We start from the raw sequence: 20556 nt of genomic DNA, 5'->3' as shown, positions 1-20556 counted from the left end.
GGGTGGATCATGAGGTCAAGAGTTCGAGACCAGCCTGGCCAACACAGTGAAACCCCATCTCTACTAAAAAGACAAAAATTAGCTGGGTGTGGTGGCAGGCACCTGTAACCCCAGCTACTTGGGAGGCTGAGGTAGGAGAATCCAGGAGGCGGAGGTTGCAGTGAGCCGAGATCGCGCTATTGCACTCCAGCCTGGGCAACGGAACTAGACTCCATCTCCAAAAAAAAAAAAAAAAGAAGGCAACTTACCTCCATGCCTCATCCGTGTCTCCTCTGTTCCCTCTCCCTGGTGGATTCCCTCCTGAGTTTCATCCCCCTCTGACACTATGTCATAAATACATTTTGCTGACTTGTCCAGCACCTGTCTCCCCTCACTGGGCTATCTTGTCACAACAGTGTTCCCAGGGCCTAGAACACTGCCTGCCACATAGCAAGTGCTTGATACAAGGTAGATCATGCATGCATAAATAAATGAGTGAATGAATGTTTCTAGATGACAGCTGTCCATACCTCACAACTGCTGGTGTGAACAGATGTGATCTCTCTGAGGGTGAGCAGAGGGGTCTGGGCAGGACTGTGGGTGCAACTCCTTGCACCCTCCCTGACTAGCTGACTTTATGCACCCCCATCCGTCCTGGGGCAAACACCATGCTACCGTATTGGGGCAGCAGTGCCAGGGCTTGCGCATGCTAGGTGCTGTGCTGGGCTGTGTAAGGGAAACACTGAGACCGCCAGTCATTTACAGCCTGATGGATCACTGCTTTTATGAAAGTAGAGTCATACCATCCTGAGCCTTAATGTTCTTCCCTGAAAAATGGGAATAAGAACAAGGTTAATGGTAAAACTAAGGGTGCTGTCAGCAGAGCCCCATGAGGCAGCAGACAGACCAGCCCCTGCAGCATCAACCCTGGTGGGCACATTGCCACTCTGCCCTGGCCAACCTCACACGTCACCGCCGGGACAGGAGGACCCACTAACACGTGTTCCCAGTCTCCTTCTGGGAATTCCAAGGGGTGAGAGAGGGGTGCAGGTGTGTGGCCTGCACATTCCACAGGTGACAGAGGCTCCTAGAGAACAGCAGAGCTGGTGGGAGGTGCCACCTGCAGCCCTGCCTGCCTGGGGAAAGAGAAGACGCTTCCCCTGTAACCTCCACTGCCTCCACCCCAGGAGCTGCCAGAAAACAGAGGGCAGGTCCCGCTGCAGCAGTACTCTGAGGGGCCCTTCCCCAGGCCTCTTTCTGGAAGCCTTAGGCCCCTCCTCCAACACACAACACATGCACATACACACAGTAACACACACATACACACACAGCACGCATATACACAGCAACATAACATGCAACACATGCATATACACATACACAGCAACACATGTACACATGCCACACAGCATATGCACATACACATAGCAACACACATATGCATACAACATGCATGCATGTATACACAGCAACACACATGTACATATACACAGCAACATGCACATACATGCAGCAACACACATGCATGCACATAGACACAACACATACACGTATAACATATGTGTGCGTGCACATAGCAACACACATATAGCACATATACACCACAACACATGCATACACATACAACACAGCATATCCACACACAGCAACACACATCACATGCACATACACAGCAACACACATGCACATACACACAGTAGTATACATAAAACATACACAAAGACACACACTACAACAGACATATACTACACACTACACACTACATGTACTGACACATGCATACACAGCACGCACATACATGTACATATACCACACACACTACACTTAGACACATACCAAACACATACAAACACACCCACACACACGTAAACACACACACACACACACACCCCATGCCACCGCTTGGTCTTGTGGGGCAGAAAGGCAGCCTTAGTGCTTCCTGTATTTCATGTTTGCCTGGTAAACTCCTGAAGCTCACAAAGTTCCGTAGACCTTATAGACCTGAGTGAAGTTTCCTGAATCCTGAATCCTGAGCAGAGCATGTCAGCTCATAGCTGGGGGTAGGGTGGGGTGGTCTGGGCTCTGGTGGCATTGGGAGACTCCTCTCAGCCTCTGTAGGAGCAAGACCAGGAATGGTAGGGCACACGGCGCTGGGTGATGGCCTGTGTGAAGACCAGGAATCCTGGGCTGAAAGCAGCTTCCTGGGCTCGCTGGGGAGACCCAGGAGCTGGTATTTGCCAAGTGCTGAGAGCGACATGTGGACTGTGTGTGCATTTGTTAACTAAAGTCAGCTGACCTGTACATACCTATCACAAACCCATCCGCATTTCTTTAGAATATTCAGAAATCCAAACGTAACCCTGCTTCCCGCTGGTCTGAGGCCTTCCGACTGAGGGAGAGTCGACTAAGAAATCCCTACTTCTTAGCCCTTTTCCCAGTATAACTACTTTGTTAAAAGCCTTGTTTTCCTAAAGCCCATAATTATGTTTGCCTTCAGGGTACCCAGGATTTTTTTTTTTTTTAAATAAACAAAGAGCATCCTACAATTATCTTGATGATTTGTTGAGGGCAGGCCAAGTTCAGATAGGAGGCTGACTCAGCTCTGGAAACTGACGTGCACATGCTGGCGTTTTCGATTGTGGGGGTACCCGGCGGCATTCAGGGGTCAAGAATTAGTGTTAAGAGCTGGAGAACTAACAGATCCACATAGACGCCCGCTTTACGCTGCCAGCAAAGCAGGACAGCAGTTGGGTGGGATTTGGCCTTCCCGAGGCTGGCGGCGCCATCTGTGGGCCCTGCCTTTGCAGGTGACTCTAGGTAAACACCTCCAGCCTGTGTGCACTGCAGCATCCGGATGCCGTAACCTGTGCTGCCAGAGCCACACGCAGCCGGGGCCGGCATGGGCAGAAGCCGGCGGAGTTGGAGCCTGTCGCTCTGTCAGCCCTGATTTGCGGGCTGAGTCCAGTTTCGTGGCCCTGCCTATAATCTCCCCGAGTTCAAAGAGTGCTTAGCTGCTTGTCTTTGTCGAGAGCGCAGTTGGGGATCTTTTATGTGGAAGATGTAGGATTCTCGGGCGGACTTTGATTATTTATTCATCCCCCTTCGTGGCGTGTGATCGCGCAGGCACCGCAGAGCCCCTTGTCCTGGCTGCTCTTGCTATGAAATTCACTGAGCTTTAAAGCCCTTTGAAAGTAGCTTTTTGAGGGAGGGGAAAAGTTTTTGAAGTCCTGTTTCTCTCTCCCACTCTGCAGTGCCGCAGCACCTCTTGCCACCGTTCCATGCGCCCCTACCCATTGACATGCGACACCAGGAGGGAAGGTACCATTACGAGCCTCATTCTGTCCACGGCGTGCACGGGTAAGTCCTGCCCTCTGCCTGCTGCTCTCTGCGTGCAGTCACCTGCCATGGGGAGGCTGGGCCGGCAGCCTCAGCCACGTCTCCTGCCTGTCTCTTTTGGGGGTTCCTGAACTACATTGTCCTGAGTGGGCGATCACCTTTGCCATCATGGTCTGGGACCCTGTGTGAGCATGTGGGTGGGTGGCATGGGAACACCAACCACCCCCAACCCATGTCACTACTTCAAAGGCTCTGGGCTTCCTTGGTGTATCTCTACATGGTTTGGAGCTCTTTCTTCATCCATGCAGTGGGAATCCTCTCTAGGTCTAAGATCCTGTATAAATAAGGTGATCTTAGGTATATGTTGTTCCAGCATCGTAATTTAGAGCACCCTTCAAGTGTCCCCCTTTGAATAGTAAAGTATATAGTCACTGCACTTATAAGGACAAGCTCAAAGTGATGCTTTGGGGCCCTTCCTAGTCCCAGCTTTGAGGTCCCTAGGGAGAAGGGGTGGGGTCACCATATGGTCTCCACCTGCCTAGCCCTGTCCCCTTCATACCCACCTGGGGCCTCTAAGCCCATGGCTGGTGTCATTTTCTTGGCCTTTAGGACTCAAAGTCTTGGTCTCTGGCTATCCTATCCATCCTCCTTCTAGGAGAGAGTCCCCTCCTTCTCCCTACCCCCAAACTCTCCGCTGCTCCCCACACCTGCCTCCAGGGGAGTACCTGCAAAGGTCAGCCAGCCTCAAGACCCCTCTTGACCCAGCATCTTCATGCCCACACCTCCAGCCCCCTCACCTGTGCATGCTAAGCTGTTGTCTGTGGTTCTGTCCCGTGTCTCTGTGCCTGGTGCCAGCTGCCAGCCTGAAGTGCCTGGAATGTCCCCCCCATCAGGCCACCTCTAAGCCTCAACCAAGGAGCCACCTCCTCAGGGGCACTGTGGTCCTTCACACTGAGTGAAGGCTGCTGCTCTTGATCCACAGGATCATCATCCGTTTTTGTACCTGCCTCCCAGCCAGGTCAGCTCTCCTTTCACCTCTGTCTCAGCAGCTGATATGAGTAGGTGAACAAGCAGTGTTTGCTGAGTGGAGAACCTCTCCCCGCCTGCCACCTCTGAAGGCGTATCCTCCTGCCTCTACCATCTCCCATCCCAGTGAAGTCAGTAAGCACCTGCTGAGCCCTCACTGTGCTCACAGCATTGTGCCTGAGCAGGGTCCTGTGTCAGGATACCCACTGCTTCCCCAAGACGGAGCAAACCTGGGACTTTCACTTTCTTTTTAAAACCTTTTTTTTTTAACTTTTAAATCTTTTACTTTGAAATAATTAAGGGCGTACAAAAACAGTTCCAAAATCATAAAGGCTTTCTTGTATACACTCCACGCAGCTCCTCAAATGTTGACATCTTACGTAACCCAAGACTGATGGCATGGTGTTCACTCACCCACGGAGCTTATCCAAATTTGGTCAGTTGCCTGCTAGTATCTTTCTTCCCCAGTTCGAGATCCAGTCCTGGACCCCACGTGGCACTTGGCTGTCGAGGCTCCCTTCGTCATCTCCGGTCTGGGACAGTTCCTTACTCCCCTTTGTCTTTCGTGACCTTGGCAGTTTTAAAGAGTACTGGCCAGTTACCGTATAAGACGTCTCTGGGTTTGGGTGTGCCTGATGGATGCTGTTTCATGATGGCATTCCGATCATGTGTTTCAGGGAATAATACCATAAAAGTGATGTGTGTGCTTTCCAGGCATCCTGTCAGGAGGCAGATGATGTTCACGCTTCTCCTTGCTGGGAATGTCGATTACTTGGTTGTGAGGCTGTCTGCTGGCTTCTCAGCTTTAAAGTTGTCCATTCGCAATTAATCAGTATCTTGTGGGATATTACTTTCAAGATATGGAAATATCCTGTTTCTTATCACATTTCCATCCGCTAACGTGTACATCCATCAATGCTTCTTGCCAGAAACGGTCATTACTAGTGTTTGTCAAAGGGCGATCTTCTGTTTCTATCATTCTGTCCACATTTACTGGTTGGAGCTCTCCTGTAAGGAAAAACTGTCCGATCTCCCACATTTCTTTATGTATTTCATTGTCTGTTGATATGCACATGGACGCCTGGTTATTTGTGTGATTCTGTGGGTTATACTCTTTTATTATCACTATTTATTGGGCTGGTCCAGTTGTCCCAGATTTGGACATTGGGGGTCCCTTCAAGTTGTCGTCTGTTTGCTGTTGACATGTTGAGAGCTTTTTATTTCATTTCAGTGTGCGTGGCTGGTTCTCACTTGACTGGATCTGCCGCAGCAGCCATGTGTCTGCCGGGTGGGTGTTGGGGTCATTTCCACCCACTGCTCACCTCCAGGGCCCTTCCACCTCCAGGGGCTGAGACCACAGCCAGAGAAGTCTCTGGAAGGTGCATGTGTTTGGAACTAGTTGGGCCACCCAAAAATTGCTCAGTCAGTGGCGCCTGAGAACCCTAGGAGCATCTAGGGAGCTCAGTCCCTGTTGGGAGGGGGTTGCTGTTGCTGATTTCTTGCTCATGAGTCATGTTTGGCTGGTTTGGTGACACAGATCCTTGGACATAGCAGGCCTTCCTCAAAGTGCTCCCTGCACAGGGTGTTGGTCAGGAGAGCTGGGCAATGCTGAGCGCTCCGTGCAGAGTCCATGCTGGAGGCTTCCCCCTGCAGGTGAATGTCCTGGCTCACATCTCCCTCACACCTGAAGTGTGTCGAGAGGTACCACCAGAAGTGTAGGAAGACCCCAACAGTGATGACTGCCATTCCTCATCATAACTGACCTTGTGAACAGGCCCTGCTGTAAATGCTTTCCTGTGTTCAAGCCATTTAATCTTCTCAACAATCCAAAAGAGAGTCATTGTGTGTTTTTCCATTTTACAAATGAAGGAACGGAAGCAGCACAGAGTGGGTAGCTGACTAACCCTATGGCTCACCCACTTTGGAAGTTAGAAATCAAGTTCCAGCCCCCTGAACTCAGGCCCTCCACTGCATGCTGGCCTTTCTTGTAGGAGCATAAGTATGGACCACAGGTCCCTCTGGCAAGCCCTACTAAGCCCTTCCTGACAGCACCTCAGCCCTTCATTAGGGCACTCCCCGAGTCCAGTGGCTCCCAGACCCCCTGGCCAAGCAGCAGCAGCCCCTGGGAGCCCCTGGGAGTCTGTTCCAGGTAATGCAGATCCTCAGGCCGCAGCCCAGCCCCATCGAGTCAGAGACCCCGGGGGAGGGGCCTGTGTCTATGTGTGCCTCGCCTTGCAGGTAATGCAGCTGGAGGCTCAGGCTTGAGAGCCCTGGCTGCAGGCAGAGCCCCCGCTGGGAGGGGAGGCCCCCAGTGCTGTCCTTCCCTGGGCAGGTAGGAGCCCTGGGAAGGTGCCTGGGTCTTCTCTGGGCTTTCCCATGCCCCAGCTCTGGGTCGGGCCTGCTTCCTTTCCTGTCCAGTGAGGTGGGGTGTGAGCAGAGCACTTGGAGCAGGAGGCTGTGGATGCTGGCAAGCAGCAGGGAGGGGTGGCACAGCTGGTGGCCCACAGAGATGACTTTGTCCCTCCTGGCCTGCCCGGCTCTTTCACTGTACTGGATTCCTGAAGAGAGTCCTAAGGCTGCTGTAACTAATTACCATAAACTCCATGGCTTAAAACAATGCAAACTATCCTCATATTGTTCTGGAGGTCGGAAGTCTGAAATAAATCTTATGGTGCTTAAAACCAAGGAGTTGGAGGCAGGGCTGTTTCCTTCTGGAGGCTCCAGGGGAGAATCTTTGACATTTCCAGGTTCTGGAGGTTGCCTACCTTCCTTGGCTTACAGCCCCAACCTCACACACGTCGCCTTTTCCCCCTTGCTCTGTCCTCACCTCGCCCTCTTACTGGTCTGTGGGAGTCTCCTCCCCTGCTTCTCTCTTCTAAGGACACCTGCCATTGTCTTTAGGGCCTACCAGGGTAATCCACGTGTGGCTCCCATCTCAAGATCTTTAGGGTAGTTGCATCTCCAAAGTCCCATTTGCCATAGAAGGGAACACAAATGCCAGGGATTGGGGTGTGGATGGACATTCTTGGGGGCCATTATTCAGGTTATTTGGGATCCCTGAGCCCCAGCGTGGAGTCCTGGCATCAGCCAGTAGAATACAGAAAAGCATATTTCTAATTTGCATGGTTCTGCAGCAGCCCAGACACAGCCCTGGGCCCTGGTGGTCAATCTTCCTGATTGCTCTGTGAGATGGGGGTTAAGCTTCATCTTGCAGATGCAGACATTGAGGCTCAGAGGGGTGTGGTGACTTCTGTGTGACATCCCTGCAAGGCAGTTACTTCTGTGAGGGCAAGGAGACCAGGCTCTGGGGTGCAGATCTCCTCCCCAGCCAAGGAGGGGCTGGTTAAGCCCGAGTGATGGGCAGCATGGTGCTCCCAGAGCCCCCCGTCCCTACCTGGTCCCACTGGGTGGGCTTCACGTGGCTCCACACTATCCTGAGGACAGTTGGTTCCTGCCAGTCCACGAAGGGGACACAGCAAGGGCCTCGGGGCTGGCCCATACCTTCACCTCCTCCACCCCCAGTGCCCCAGGTGGGAACCAGAATGAAGCCTGTGAGGAAAACGGCCCTGTGGCTGTGGCTTCCGTGATGAGTGTGGTTGGAGCCTGGTAGAGCACCCTGATCCATCAAGCCTGCGTTGCAGCCCACTCCTCCCTGCCAGAACCACGCGTGTCTAATCACACAGATGTTTGCACAGAAAATCAGATGTGGTGTCATTTCATTTCAGTGTCCCCTGAACCTGAGCGTCTGCCTGCTGCCCTGGGCTGATGACCATTTCGTGGGTGCCCCCTCACCAGTCCTTGCACCTCCTGCTCTCCACTGCTCAAGCACTCAGACCCCCTCCCTGTTCCCTCTCAGGATCCTGATAGCTCCAGGGAGGGCGCATCTGGTCTGTACAGGCTCCAGAGAGGTGTTCCCTGCACTCTCTCATTCCACCCTGCCCTCTGCCCCTTGGGAGTAACTTGGTCATCACCCAGGAGCCTGCCGATGCCAGCTCTCAGCCTGCCAGGCTACCCCCACTGGGACCCCTTGCTGAACCCCCTAGCTGTGATTAGCATGAATTAACTAACCTCAGCTTTCTCATCTGTAGAAGGGCCAGATCTACTGAGACAGCCCCTGTAACCTAGCCTACCGAGTTATTTTGAGAAGGAAACAGGGTAATGTGAGTAAAACATCTAGAGCACTTTGGAAACACTCAGTGGATATGAGCAACAGTCATGATCATTGTTGTCCCCACTTGCTGATTTGAGAAGGGGACCATGGCAGGCTGGGAGACTGGGTGGCAGAGGCTGGCCACGGTGTGTCCTTGGGAGAGTTGACTGTCCAGGAGCTACAGCATAGGAAGGCGGGGGATGGGGCTGAAGGAGTGCCATCGTGCGTGGAGAGTGTCTTTCTTTCCCCCAGTTGAGGAATTTGGACATCCTCCTTTTAGCAACCAGGAACAGCGGGGAGTGGTCAGATTTATTTTCAGGCAACTGCAGGAGCAATTAGGGAATGGACAGGAGAAGGGCAGGAACGGCGGTGAGGGGACCTGCCAGATCTGCCGCAGTGGCCCCGGGGGGAGGGGGAGCAGGACCAGGGTGACCGCCCAGCTGTAAACAGGCAGCTGCACATGGGGAAGGCAGGGCACGGAGGCTGGCGTGAGGACTGCCGCGCAGCGTAGCCCAGCCCGATGGCCTCCTCATAGACGCCCAAGCCAGCTCCTCTGCAGAGCAGCCTTCCCAGTCACCTAAGGTTCAGACCCACACAGGCTTGCATGGCTTACTGATGCTCCTGTGGTCCGGGAGAGGAAAGGCACCGCCCATGGACTCCTGCTGCAGCGGGGTGGGGGTGTGATTGCTGGTCACAGCCGGCCTTCTCTTCTTGCCTTTGTATGGACTCTTGGACCACAGGTGATGGGGAGACAAATGGGGAGGGAGTGTGATGGCTGCTGGTCATCCCCACAAGCAGGGTGGGGGGAAAAAAGACTCCCTCCCCCAACACACACCACGGCACTCTGTAGAAGGTCCACATCTACTGAGAAGGGGGCCACGGCAGGCTGGGAGAAGGGCCACACACGTCTCAGAAGAGAAGGCCGGCTGTGAATAGGGCCTCACACTCCCAGCAGTCCCTCCAGCCTTGTGATGCTAACAGGAAAGAGAAGCACTTTGGATACCCTATGGGCCCCTGCCTCCCAGAAATAAGCTAGCCAGGGTGTCATGGGAGCAAGGCTGCGGTGTGGCGGGGAAGGGGCCCCCACTGGTGCTCTCCATCTCATCAGCGTATGTGGTCATACAGGCATGAGTCCGGCCTGCCTGGGGCCAGCATTAACTTGTGTCCTGAAGGGGAAAGTAGAAGTCCATGCTCCTAGTTCAGGAGGCCGGGGCTGACCTTCAGCTCCCTGTGTTGCTTCTGGGGACCTTTCCAGCCCTGCTTTGCCTTGGGGCTTTAGAGACCACCAATTTCAGCTGCTTCCCGCCCAGAAGGGTGTATAGAAACTGTCCCATGCTTCAGTTCCCAAACCTGGATGCAGATCTGAACAAACAGGGTGTGTCTTAAAGATGCACATTCTCAGGCCCTGGCCCCAGGAGTTCCTGGTAACTTTCAGCCTAGGGTGAAGCCCGGGAACCTGCTTATTTACAGACACCCACAGGCCAGTCTGGGGACCGCTGCAGACCCCCCCCCCCCTTGCTTGACATCCAGAAAAGCAGGCACAGAGCTGCTTGTTGGCTTTCTGGGCTCGTCGCTGACAGCATCTCACCACCAAAATAGGGGTTGTTAAAAATCTCCTGGTTCCGTGTGATAACCCATTCACAGACAAGCCCCTCCAAGTTGACCTAAACCTGTTCGTATTCTCAGCTTGCAGAAGGCAGTGAGTAGATGGGGTGGGAACAGCTGCGGCATCTCAGCCTTCCTTTCTCCTCCTGCGGCACCATCTGACCTCTGACGTCCACGGCTCCATCCCCAACCTGACCACTGCCGGTGGCTTCCTGCAGATCACTCAGTCCTGAGCTGTACTTGGTGTGCATTGCACTGACAGTCACGGCCCAAGGCCACCCTTCCCGGAGGAGAGACGAAAGGGCTCTTGCTGGCACAGATGGCTCAGGGTTGTAGCTATCAGCTCATGTAAAGTCAGCACCCAGGCCCAGGTATGTTGGAGCAAGAGAGGGAATGCCAGCCGCTGGGCGAGGGGCCCTCACTTCCCTGTCATCTGTGTGCTTGGTCAAGCAAAATGCGCGTTCCCCAGGGCCTCCAGAGACGGCTTTAAGAGTGTCTGAAGCCCCACTTGGCCCCCAAGATGCATATTAATGGGAATGTTTAGCCGGGCGGCAGTGTGCCTTCACTTGAGAGAGAAGTTTCTTTGCTGCTACAGGGCTGAACGCATGAACTTTCTAGTCTGAGGGGATTTGAAGATTGCTTTTTCCAAGGTCAGTGTCCCATAATGACGGCACCATTCGCCGTGAGATTAATGAACACAGCAGCCTGCTCAGCCTGTGACTCACTAGTGTCATCCTAGACACTTGTGACTCCGTCCTCAGTCATTCACTGAGGCGGGTGGATTGAGCAGAAGATACTTTCTTCTTGATTCTTGGCACAGCACCCGAGGTTCACGAGTCATAGAGGATTGGCTTTGTTTGTTTTTTGGGAAGAACCTTCTCCTCCCTCTGCAAACACGCTTGTTTCTTTTCAGAGCCTAGAGGAAGGAGACTTCCGAAGGGCTTGTCCACCTGCCCCCGGGGATGAGATGCTGGGTTGTCCCTCCTCCTTCCTTGGGTCCACACTGCCTCTCCATCTCCAGGGAGCTCTTCCTTAAAATCGCTGTTGCTGACCACTTCTTCAGAGCAACTGGACAGCAGGTAGACAAGGAGCCCAGAAACCCTGGGTCTAGGCAATATGTGGGTAGCACACCCTCCTTCCATGGCTGTCTGAGGCTAGACTGACTAGCTGTGCAGCCTTGGCTCACTGTGATGTAAACGGCCCTGAGACCCCATCAGGCAGGCCCTTTCCCCTTTCTTGGCTGTGGGCTGCTTGGGTCAGACCAGCAGAGGTGCAGTAGCAGGAGTCTGTGCCCAGCCCCTGACTTACATCACCTCATCCTCCCTGCAAGGAAGGCAGTGCTCTCACTCCCACTTGATAACTGGGGAAACTGAGGCACAGGAAGGCTGACTGCCTTTCCAGTGACACACTCCTAGTAAGCAGCATAGCTTACTGGGCATTTTGGCCCCCCACTCCCTTGCTAAAGTCTTTCCCAGCTCTGAGAGCTTCAGATTCCCAAAGCCAAGAATGCACTCACTGGGCTGCGTGGGACAGGCAGCTCATTTATAATGGAATCTGGCCTGTAAAAGTTTAACGAGGAGCGTGTCTGATAAGATGGCCTGGTCTTTGATCTTTGCTGAGTGCCAGTCTCTCGCAGAAGAGGAGCTGCCTGGTTCTGGGCCTTGGAGAGAGCCGCGGTGGTCAGCCGAGAGCAGGAAGGGCCGGGGAGTGGAGCTGGCCGAGGCGGTGTGCAGTGGGGAGGGGCTGTGACAGGATCCGGATGACCTTTTTGGTTCCTCCGCTGTCCCTCGGGGCCCCCGCAGTCAGACGTTTCCTCTTCACACCCCCAGGATGTAGACAGAACAGGGCTGAGGCCAGGGTTCACATCTTGCCTGTGCTGCTTGTGCTCTTTACATCTTTGGGCTTGCTTAGTCCCACAGCTTCGGTGCCCCCACCTCTAAAATGAGGACATGATGGTTCCCGGTGTGAAACCGTTGTGAGGACTCGATGGGTGTCTGTAACACATGTGGAACCACACCTGGGACATACAGAGTGGAGGACGGTCCCCTGCCCTCATCACTCCCCTGCTGACATTGGAAGGAAACCCATATTTCCCTGCAGACACCCTGCAGGGTGCTGGGCCAGTGGTGTCCCATTCAGTCCTCCCAACATCCTGTAAAGTGGAGGATTTTCTCCTTAATTCATAGAGGAGAGAACTGGGGGTTCCCAGAATTTAAAAGCTTCCCAAGACTGCCCAGCTTGGGAGATCTCACCAAGCCTGAGCTCTTTCCTATGCCATGATTGTCCTCAGAGAGGAAAGAGAGTCTCACCATGGTTCCCAGGGCTGCAGTGTGTTGTCTCTGTCTGCAGACATGGAAACAGACAAGGAATCAACTCAAAGGAATTAATCACTAACAGTAAAATTTCAGGCATTTGTGGGGTGGATTGGCCTTTGAGGTGGGGAGTCCTCTTAGACTGCACGTGTTCAGATTGTCCACTCAGTGGAAGCTGACGCCACTGCCAGATGTATTCATTTGTTCAGCCTAACTCACTGTTGCTGGATTTATTGTATCCCAAGTGCTATCACCTGAGGCCACTCCTGCCAGCCCAAGTCAACATGTGTGGAGAGGAAGTGTGAGCGGTGCCCTGTCCCTAAGACACTGCTTAAAAAGCTCAGAAATTGCTGCTGCCCTCAGGCCTCTGTGACTGCAGCGTAGATGGCGTGTCTGGTGCCCACCCAGAAGTGTGCTGGACACGCCAGGAGCCCCAGCCCTCCATCCTCTCCTTCCAGGGCCGCACTTCTGAATGTACACTTGGCTTTGCTGTCCAAACAAAGTAGCAAGAGCTCAGAGTTGCTTAACTCAGTGCGGAACGTTCCTAGTGCTCGTTCCTCTGAGGACACTCACCCAGTGACCATGTGTGCCAGCCTCATGTATTGGGGATACAGGCCCAAGGAGGCAGACTTTTTTTTAATAGAATGTTTATTTGTATAAATGTATGGGGTGCAAGTCCAGTTTTGTGATTTGCATAGGTTTGTAGTGGTGACATCAGGGCTTTCAGGGTATCCGTCGCCTGAATAAGGGTGCACTGCACCCACTGGTTTCTCATCCTCCATGCCCCTTCCATCTCCAGGAGGCACAGTCTGGCTCCCTGCACAGACCCCATGCATGATCTGGTTGGGGAGAGGGCAGAAATTGGGCAAAGAGAGGGTGGTATGCTGGAAGAGGGGAATGGGGAGCCCAGAGCACCAGGAATACAGGAACGGAAAACATTTATCCGCAGGGAGGCAAAGATGCCTGCCTCCCCCATGTCCCAGCCCTTCCCCAACCCTGCCCACCAGGGGCCCCACCGCCTTCTTAGGGTTGCCTGCTCCAAGGAGAGAAATCTTTTCAAAGCACGCACTCATGAAGGCTTGGTGAAAATCAGCAGCACGTCCACCTCTAAGAAGAGATGTATCTGAGCTACCCAGGATTCTTCAGCTAGCTTTGACAGGCATCCAGGAAAGGAAATTCCACACATCACTCTGGCAGGCTGGGCCAGCGTTTAAGAATCCCACTGTGGAGGAGTTTCCTTCCAGCACGCCGGCCACCCAGGCCCTTTCTCATCACTGAAAACCAGGCCCTTAGCGAAGTACAGTGAAAGCTCTCTCCCTAACGAAGTCCTCACCCCCACTCCCAAGATTGCCATCTTATTCTCTTATTTCCTTATTCCTACCCATGGCTTTAAACTCTTGACTTTCTGGAAGATCCTGTTCAGCAGCACTCAGCCAAGGGCAGCTTCTGTTACAGACAAAGACCCCATGTACCCCGGAGGGTAACCAGTGCCACAGTTTACCTGGAGGGGACCTAAGCAGGACCGATTCCCCCAGGGCATCGTCCCCATCCCCGGACCCAGCCACATTCCTGGTCCCACTGGATGCTTGAAGCAAACCCAAGGCTTCCTCCAGGCCCTGCACCTCACTCCTCCCCTCCCCACCCTGCTCCACCAAAGCCTTCCCTTTGCTAGGAAAAAAGTCTCCCTGATAATCCCCCTCTTATCTTTTACGCTTTTGGGTTTTCTGTTTGCAAAAGCTGATAACCTTCTTATTCTTCTGCCCCCCTCCCGGGGGGGGGGCATGGAACTGATAAAGGGTGGGCGAATCAATTAACCATTGTGGCCCATGAGGCTAGATTGTGACCAAGTCATCTGTATTGCCTCCTTTGTAGGCGTAATTTTATAACTTAATTTCCCTACCAAAACATCAGTGTTTACTTAGTAAGAAATCTGCTCTTTGTCAACCGAAAACAGTGATTTCTTTATTACGGCTCTGCATAGGGGGTGACAGCTGAAAGCTGGCCGGGTCTGGTGTGGTGTCCATGTGGGAACGGGGATGACTGCAGGTCGAATGTATGGGATGTGTAAACAGATGTGTGTCTGTTGCAGATGGGGCTGGGGCTGGCCTGAAGGGAGCCTGGATGGCACATAGATGTTGTGGCCAAGAGGGCCCATGGAGGGATCATGTAGACAACCACTGAGCCCCAGACACTTTCCAGCATTCACACACGTTCACCACCAGCACCAGCCCAGCAGCCATCCTGCTCCCAGAATCCTCATCCACTCAGCCAAGTTAAACCAGAGACTACTTCTACCCGGCCATCCTTTAAAAACAAAATGGTCTTACTAAATACCGAAAATATGCAAAAGAACAACAAAAGCGGCCAGGTACAGTGGCTAACACAGGAAATCCCAACACTTTGGGAGGCCGAGGCAGGTGGATCACCTGAGGTCAGGAGTTCGAGACCCCGACGTGGCAAAACCCTGTCTCTGCTAATAATGCAAAAATCAGCTGGGCGTGGTAGCACATGCCTGTAATCCCAGCTACTGGGGAGGCTGAGGCAGGAGAATCACATGAGCCCGAAAGGCGAGGTTGCTCTGAGCCAAGATCGTGCCATTGCACTCCAACCTGGGCAACAAGAGTAAAACTGCGTCTCAAAAAAAATAACAACAAAAGCATGCTTAAGCTATCTGAGTAATTATGACATACATGCCCTCATCCCCTGCCCACACTAAGGACTGGGGACATGCCAGCACCTTTGAGGCCCCGTGTCCTCCCCTTTCTCCTGCCTCATGTCCTCCCCACTCCATCATTCTTTGGGATTTGGAGTTTATCACCCGTTACATCTATGTCAGTTTTACCTTGTGTCTGACTCCCCTAACAATATATTAATTCATTTCGCTTTGTCATTCTTTATATATATAAATGGAATCACTGCAGAGATATTTTTCCAGAACTTGCCTTCTCACTCTCTGTTGTTCCGAAAATTCTCCTGCTAATGTGTGGGGCTCTTTATTCACTCATTTTGGCTGCTCTGAAGCAGTCTGTGTTGACTGGCATTGGGGATGTGTCTATGGTTTTGCTAATTTGAACATGACTGCAGAAACACTTTTATACCATCCTCTGGGCCCCAAGGGCGGAGCTATTTAAAGTAAATGCATGTCTGGGAATGGAAATGCTGAGTCACAGGGGATTCACGTTGTAACCCTCCTAGATACTGCCAGACTTCGCCCGCTGGTTTTGCCAACACTCACTCTCACCAGCAGTTTGAGAGCTGGCCTTACCCCGTATCCTCGTGATATCCTTGCCCGTCGCTTTGGAGGTGATGGCCTCTACATTTTAATTTTTGCCAAAATGGCACTTTTCTGTGATTCTAATTTTCTGCTTTCCCTTATTACTAATGAAGCGGAGTGTTCTTTCTCATGCCTATTGACTGCTGATGTTTCCTTCTTGGGAAATGTCTATATCCCATTTGGAAATCGGCCCATTTATCAATGGACAAATTTGGCTATTTTGGCCATTTATCTGTGAGGTCGCCTTTTTCCCATTGTTTGAATAAGGGTTTGCACACCGAGGTGACTCACTCCAGTTGGCAGTGTGTGTTGTGAATATCCTCTCGCAGTTCGTGCCTGGCCTCTTCACTCCCTTGATGGCATGATTTGGATGAAGAGAAGTTCATTGTAAGGTAGCTCAGGTAGGTTACCAACCTTTCTGCTACAGTTTTCCCTGCATGTTCTCCATCCCTCCAGTGTCCGGTCAGACCTTCAGCCTCTGGACTATACCAGCTATTCCCCAGTACAACATGCCCTTGTTCAGCTGTTCTCCCATCTCACAACACCAGGCCTCTGCTACTCACCACCTCCATTCCATTCTCCTGCAACAGTCTGGGCACAGTTCAGATGCCACCTCCTGCAAAAAGCCCTCTCAGATTGCACCAACAGAGTGGGTGAATTCTTTTCCTCCCACCCTCTTCCTGCTCCAGCACCTCGTGGACTGCTTGCAGGCTACAGTCAGTGTCCATCCTCTCTCTGTGACGCCAGAGGCCCTGGCACGGTGATTTGGCCAAAGCACCAATGTGAACTATGCGATTGAGGGCCCGTGATTTCCTGAGCTCGTGACTGGTCTTGGGAGTGCCTTCCCAGCAGCAGCACCCTGACTGTCTTACCATCGCCATGGCTTCATGGGCACTCAAGTGGTCTGCTGAGATCTGTGCACGTGTAGATTCACAGTAGACCTTGGGAATGTGCGGTGCAACACTTGTCAGTCAGGTTTGCAACCACCTGCTCCCTCACTACCTGGGTGCATGCAGGACCCTGGACCAGTCTGCCTGTGACCCCAGCTCCCCACCGTCGGTGCCATCAGAGGCCCACACTCAGTGGACATCAGCTGATCTGGGGGAGTGATGTGTGGACACGGACACAGATCAGCAATGGTCTGGACACTGTGGCCTCAGCTCCCATGTGCAGAGCCTCTCCGTGAGGACAGACTGCCACCAGACACACAGGAGAGTACAGCTTAACAAAAGACATGGACTGCACTTCAGTTTGGGGAAGGGACAGTTCTCCACTGTTTTCCAAAAGAATTTGCCGTATGGCTCTTAAAAAATGCAAATCCCCTTAGTACATTTTGGAAAGAACTTGATTTCTAGAACTTTCTAAACAAATGTATGGAAAACATGGTAAGCACTCTTGCTAGCGTACATTTTCACCTACAAAACAAAACACCAAAACCCAAACCAACAAACAAAAACCCTGGGGAGGAGACTGAATTCCATCCAGAGGAGTGTTCTGGAGCTCTGTTTCTAGAGTCGGGGGTGGCAGGGGCTGGCCTTGCTCTACAGGGAAGCCCTGGGAGGGCAGACACATGCACGCCCTGCCCTGGCACTAAGAAGTCTTAGTTTTGGCCAGGCACAGTGGCTCACACCTGTAATCCCAGCGCTTTGGGAGGCCAAGGCAAGCGGATCACCTGAGGCCAGGAGTGCGAGACCAGCCCGGCTAACATGGTGAAACCCATCTCTACTAAAAGTACAAAAAATTAGCCAGGCATAATGGTGTGCACGTGTAATCCCAGCTACTCAGGAGGCTGAGGCAGGAGAATTGCTTGAATCGAGGAAGCGGAGGTTACAGTGAGCTGAGATCGCACCATCGCACTCCAGTCTGGGCAACAGAGCAAGACTCCATCTCAAAAAAAAAAAGTCCCAGATTGGGGAGGAAGAGATGCAAGGCGGAGCTGTGGGGACTCCAGCTTCCTTTCCAGCAGATCAGTGGGCCTAGAGGATACCTGCCCGGCATTTCTGAGAAAGTGGGCACCTGGCCCTGAGCAGCTTGGCAATGACAAAAAGGTCCTAGCTTCCCCACTCTGGAGCTCTGTGGACCCCACCCATGGCCCTGTGATCCTGGTGGGTGGTAGGCATATTGGCCCAAAGGCAGGGCTGGTATAGGCACGCAAGCCAGCCGTTCCTGGGGCAGGAGGAAATGGCGTGTTGGGGCTGTGTACTGGGTGGATTCTGGCTATGGGGAGTCAGTGACTGTGAAATCCAGGAGGCGGGTGGGAAAGCCCGCTCCAGAGCCCTTTGCACACGGGGGTAGGAACTCCGGGCTCAGACACCTTCCTCCACCATGGGCGCCCCGGCATGAGAGTTCCCCTTCCCTGCCAGCCTGCCTCAAAGGGAGCAGCTACTGGAACCTGGGTTATTCTGACCAATAATATGGGAGCCCTGCTAAGACCTTAGTCTCAGAAGAACGGTGGCAATAATGATGATGTCTGCCGCCTCCCTAGGGCCGACTCCAGGCCAATTCAACACACTTTCCATGATGAGTTCGTTTCCTGGGGCTGCTAGAACAGGATACCACAAACTCAGTGGCTTCAAACAATGCAAATGTGTTCTCTCACAGCTTTGGAGATCAGAAATCCAAAGTCAGCATCACTGGACCAAGATCCAGGTGTCACCAGGGCTGTGTGCCCTTAGAGGTCCCTGGGGGGAGACTGTCCTTGTCTCTCCCGTCTTCTGGTACTGCCAGCATTCCTTGGCCGATGGCCCCATCCCTGTAGTCTCTGCCTTTCTGTCGCGTGGCCGTCTCATCTCCTGTGTCTCAGATCTTACTCTGCTGTCTTAAAAGGACTCCGTGATGGGATGTAGGGCCCACCTGGGTAACCCATAATCTCCTCATCTCCAAATCCTTGCCTTACTCACATCTGCCAAGTCCCTTTTCCCAGTAAGTTCTTGTTCACAGGTTCCAGGGGTAGAACGTGGACATAGCTCTGGGAGATCTCACGAGCCCCCCACCACGTGCCTTTCCTCTGGTCCTCACAACAGATTTGTAAGATTAGTATTGTAACTGTTCAGAGAGGGCACATATGTGCTCCCAGCCACACAACCAGGAGTAAGCTGAGCTGAGCTGGGACTCCGGTCTTGTGCTGCAGTGTCTGTGCTCTTCCGTGGACATGCTCCCTGTCATTCATTCATTCATTCATTCAGCAGACACGTATTTGAGCATGAACAGGAGACAGGGCTCATGTAAGCTCGCAGCTGATGACATCTGGTCATCAGCTGAGATGGACATGTTCAGAGTCAGGGAAAGGAGCCATCTAACACAGAAGCACCACACGAGGAGCCTGACCTTGCCCTTGACCTGGGGCTAGGGGGCACCTTGGGTGAGGGGTCCCGGAGCTGGAACCTCTGGGAGGAGAACAGGGGTTAACTGGGGAAAGGGATGCAGAGGGGAAGGGCAAGACTGGAGTCGCAGACTTCACAGGGCAAAGCTATGAGAGGCAAGCATGGCCTGTGCCAAGGACCAGAGAGTGGTGTACAGGACACAGAGGGGAGAGGCAGGCCCTAGCCACATGGGATTGTGGCCCCTCCCCTGCTGCCACTGAGGTTGTAAGTCACCCTGAGAAAGAGGCCAGTGATAAGGTTTCTAGGCTCATACTCCCAAGTGACTGGGCCTCTCTTTTTCTTCATCAGCAACAGCCCTTAGACCAGTCTGGGGGCACCTGGGTCCCTGTGTTTCCATCTGCTGCTGCCACTGGCCTCACCGTGGCCATGCCACTGGTGCTTTGGGACTCAGCAGTGCTGTCTGTTAAGTGGGGCACAAAGGGCCTGTTCCTGCCCGTCTGGCCCCACTGGCTGGCACAGATCTCAGAGCAAAGCCACCTCTGGCATGTCAAGGGTGGGCTCCTCTGCTGGCCCTGGCCCCGAGTGGGACAGCCTGCCCTGATGGCTGGTGCTGAGTCTGGATGAGTCAGCAAGCCCTCAGCCTTGCATTGTTCAGCTTCCCCAAGCAGGCCCCGTGACTGGGGCGTGGGGGCCCCAATCCCTGCACTTCCTTCCCTTTCTCTCACTCCTTAAGGAACACGCCGGTTCCTGCCCCTGCACCTTGTTTCAGGCGGTGCTCAGGCCAGACGCCCTCCCTTCTCCTCCCCTGCCCTCAAAGCCTTACTCATTTCTCAGGCAGAAGCTACATGCCCTCCAGGTACACACCCCGCCATTCTCGCTCCCAGGGACAGCACCCACTCCGAGGGTCTGGCATGCTAGCTTAGGCCCAGCCAGCTGGGTGCTGAGTTGTGCATGACTGTTGCAGAGTGCTCATTGACTTGGCCTCTCCTCTTGCCTCCCACCAAAAATCTCATGGCAGCAGATGGGGAAGGGTCCTAAGATTTGATGCTGAAAGGTGTGGGCTGGGTCTACCCCACCCTCTGAGCTGCTTCCATTTGCTCATCTGCTAGATGAGAGGGGTGGGCACTAGTTGAGCACCTACTAAGTGCCTGGTGCTACACTGCACGCTTTCCATGCTTGGCTCATCCTATCTCACAGCTGCCCCACCTGCAGGCAAGGGATCCTGAGACTCAGGGCGCCGAGGTCACAACAGCACCCAAGCCATGATTCAGACCCAGATTTGTGACGTCAGAGTCCAGGCTCTGTCCACCAGTGGGGGTGGCCCCCTCAGCCTGCACTGCCCCAGAGTCAGCCTGGGGACAAGCTGAAGTTACATCTGCCAGGGGATGTAACTTCTCGAGAACTGAGCCAGTGAGGGTGGAGCCAGCACAAGCCTGCATCTGGGTGGACCCTTAGAGATGTCAGTGTGCGTGATCTGACTTCACAGAGGCAGAGAGGCTGGTCTTCTACTCCAGCTCCGCAGCTGTGGGCAAGTCACTGACTTCCTTGACC

The 20556-nt window shown here is 53.3% G+C and overlaps 1 protein-coding gene across 1 annotated transcript in view; it reads left to right on the top strand.

The window, feature by feature from the left end:
• Positions 1-20556, top strand: part of GLI2 (GLI family zinc finger 2) — a 251203-nt gene that overhangs the window by 183353 nt on the left and 47294 nt on the right. Inside the window, exon 3 of the mRNA XM_032250612.1 lies at positions 3231-3336. Within this exon, the coding sequence (XP_032106503.1) occupies positions 3231-3336 (106 nt within the window). The remainder of the gene's footprint in view (positions 1-3230; positions 3337-20556) is intronic.

Source organism: Sapajus apella, unplaced genomic scaffold (genome assembly GCF_009761245.1).
Source record: "Sapajus apella isolate SASKATOON/1434 unplaced genomic scaffold, GSC_monkey_1.0 scaffold72, whole genome shotgun sequence".
NCBI lineage: Eukaryota > Metazoa > Chordata > Mammalia > Primates > Cebidae > Sapajus > Sapajus apella.
The sequence above is the reverse complement of the archived record's forward strand: the minus strand, read 5'-3'. Positions and strand labels throughout refer to the sequence as shown.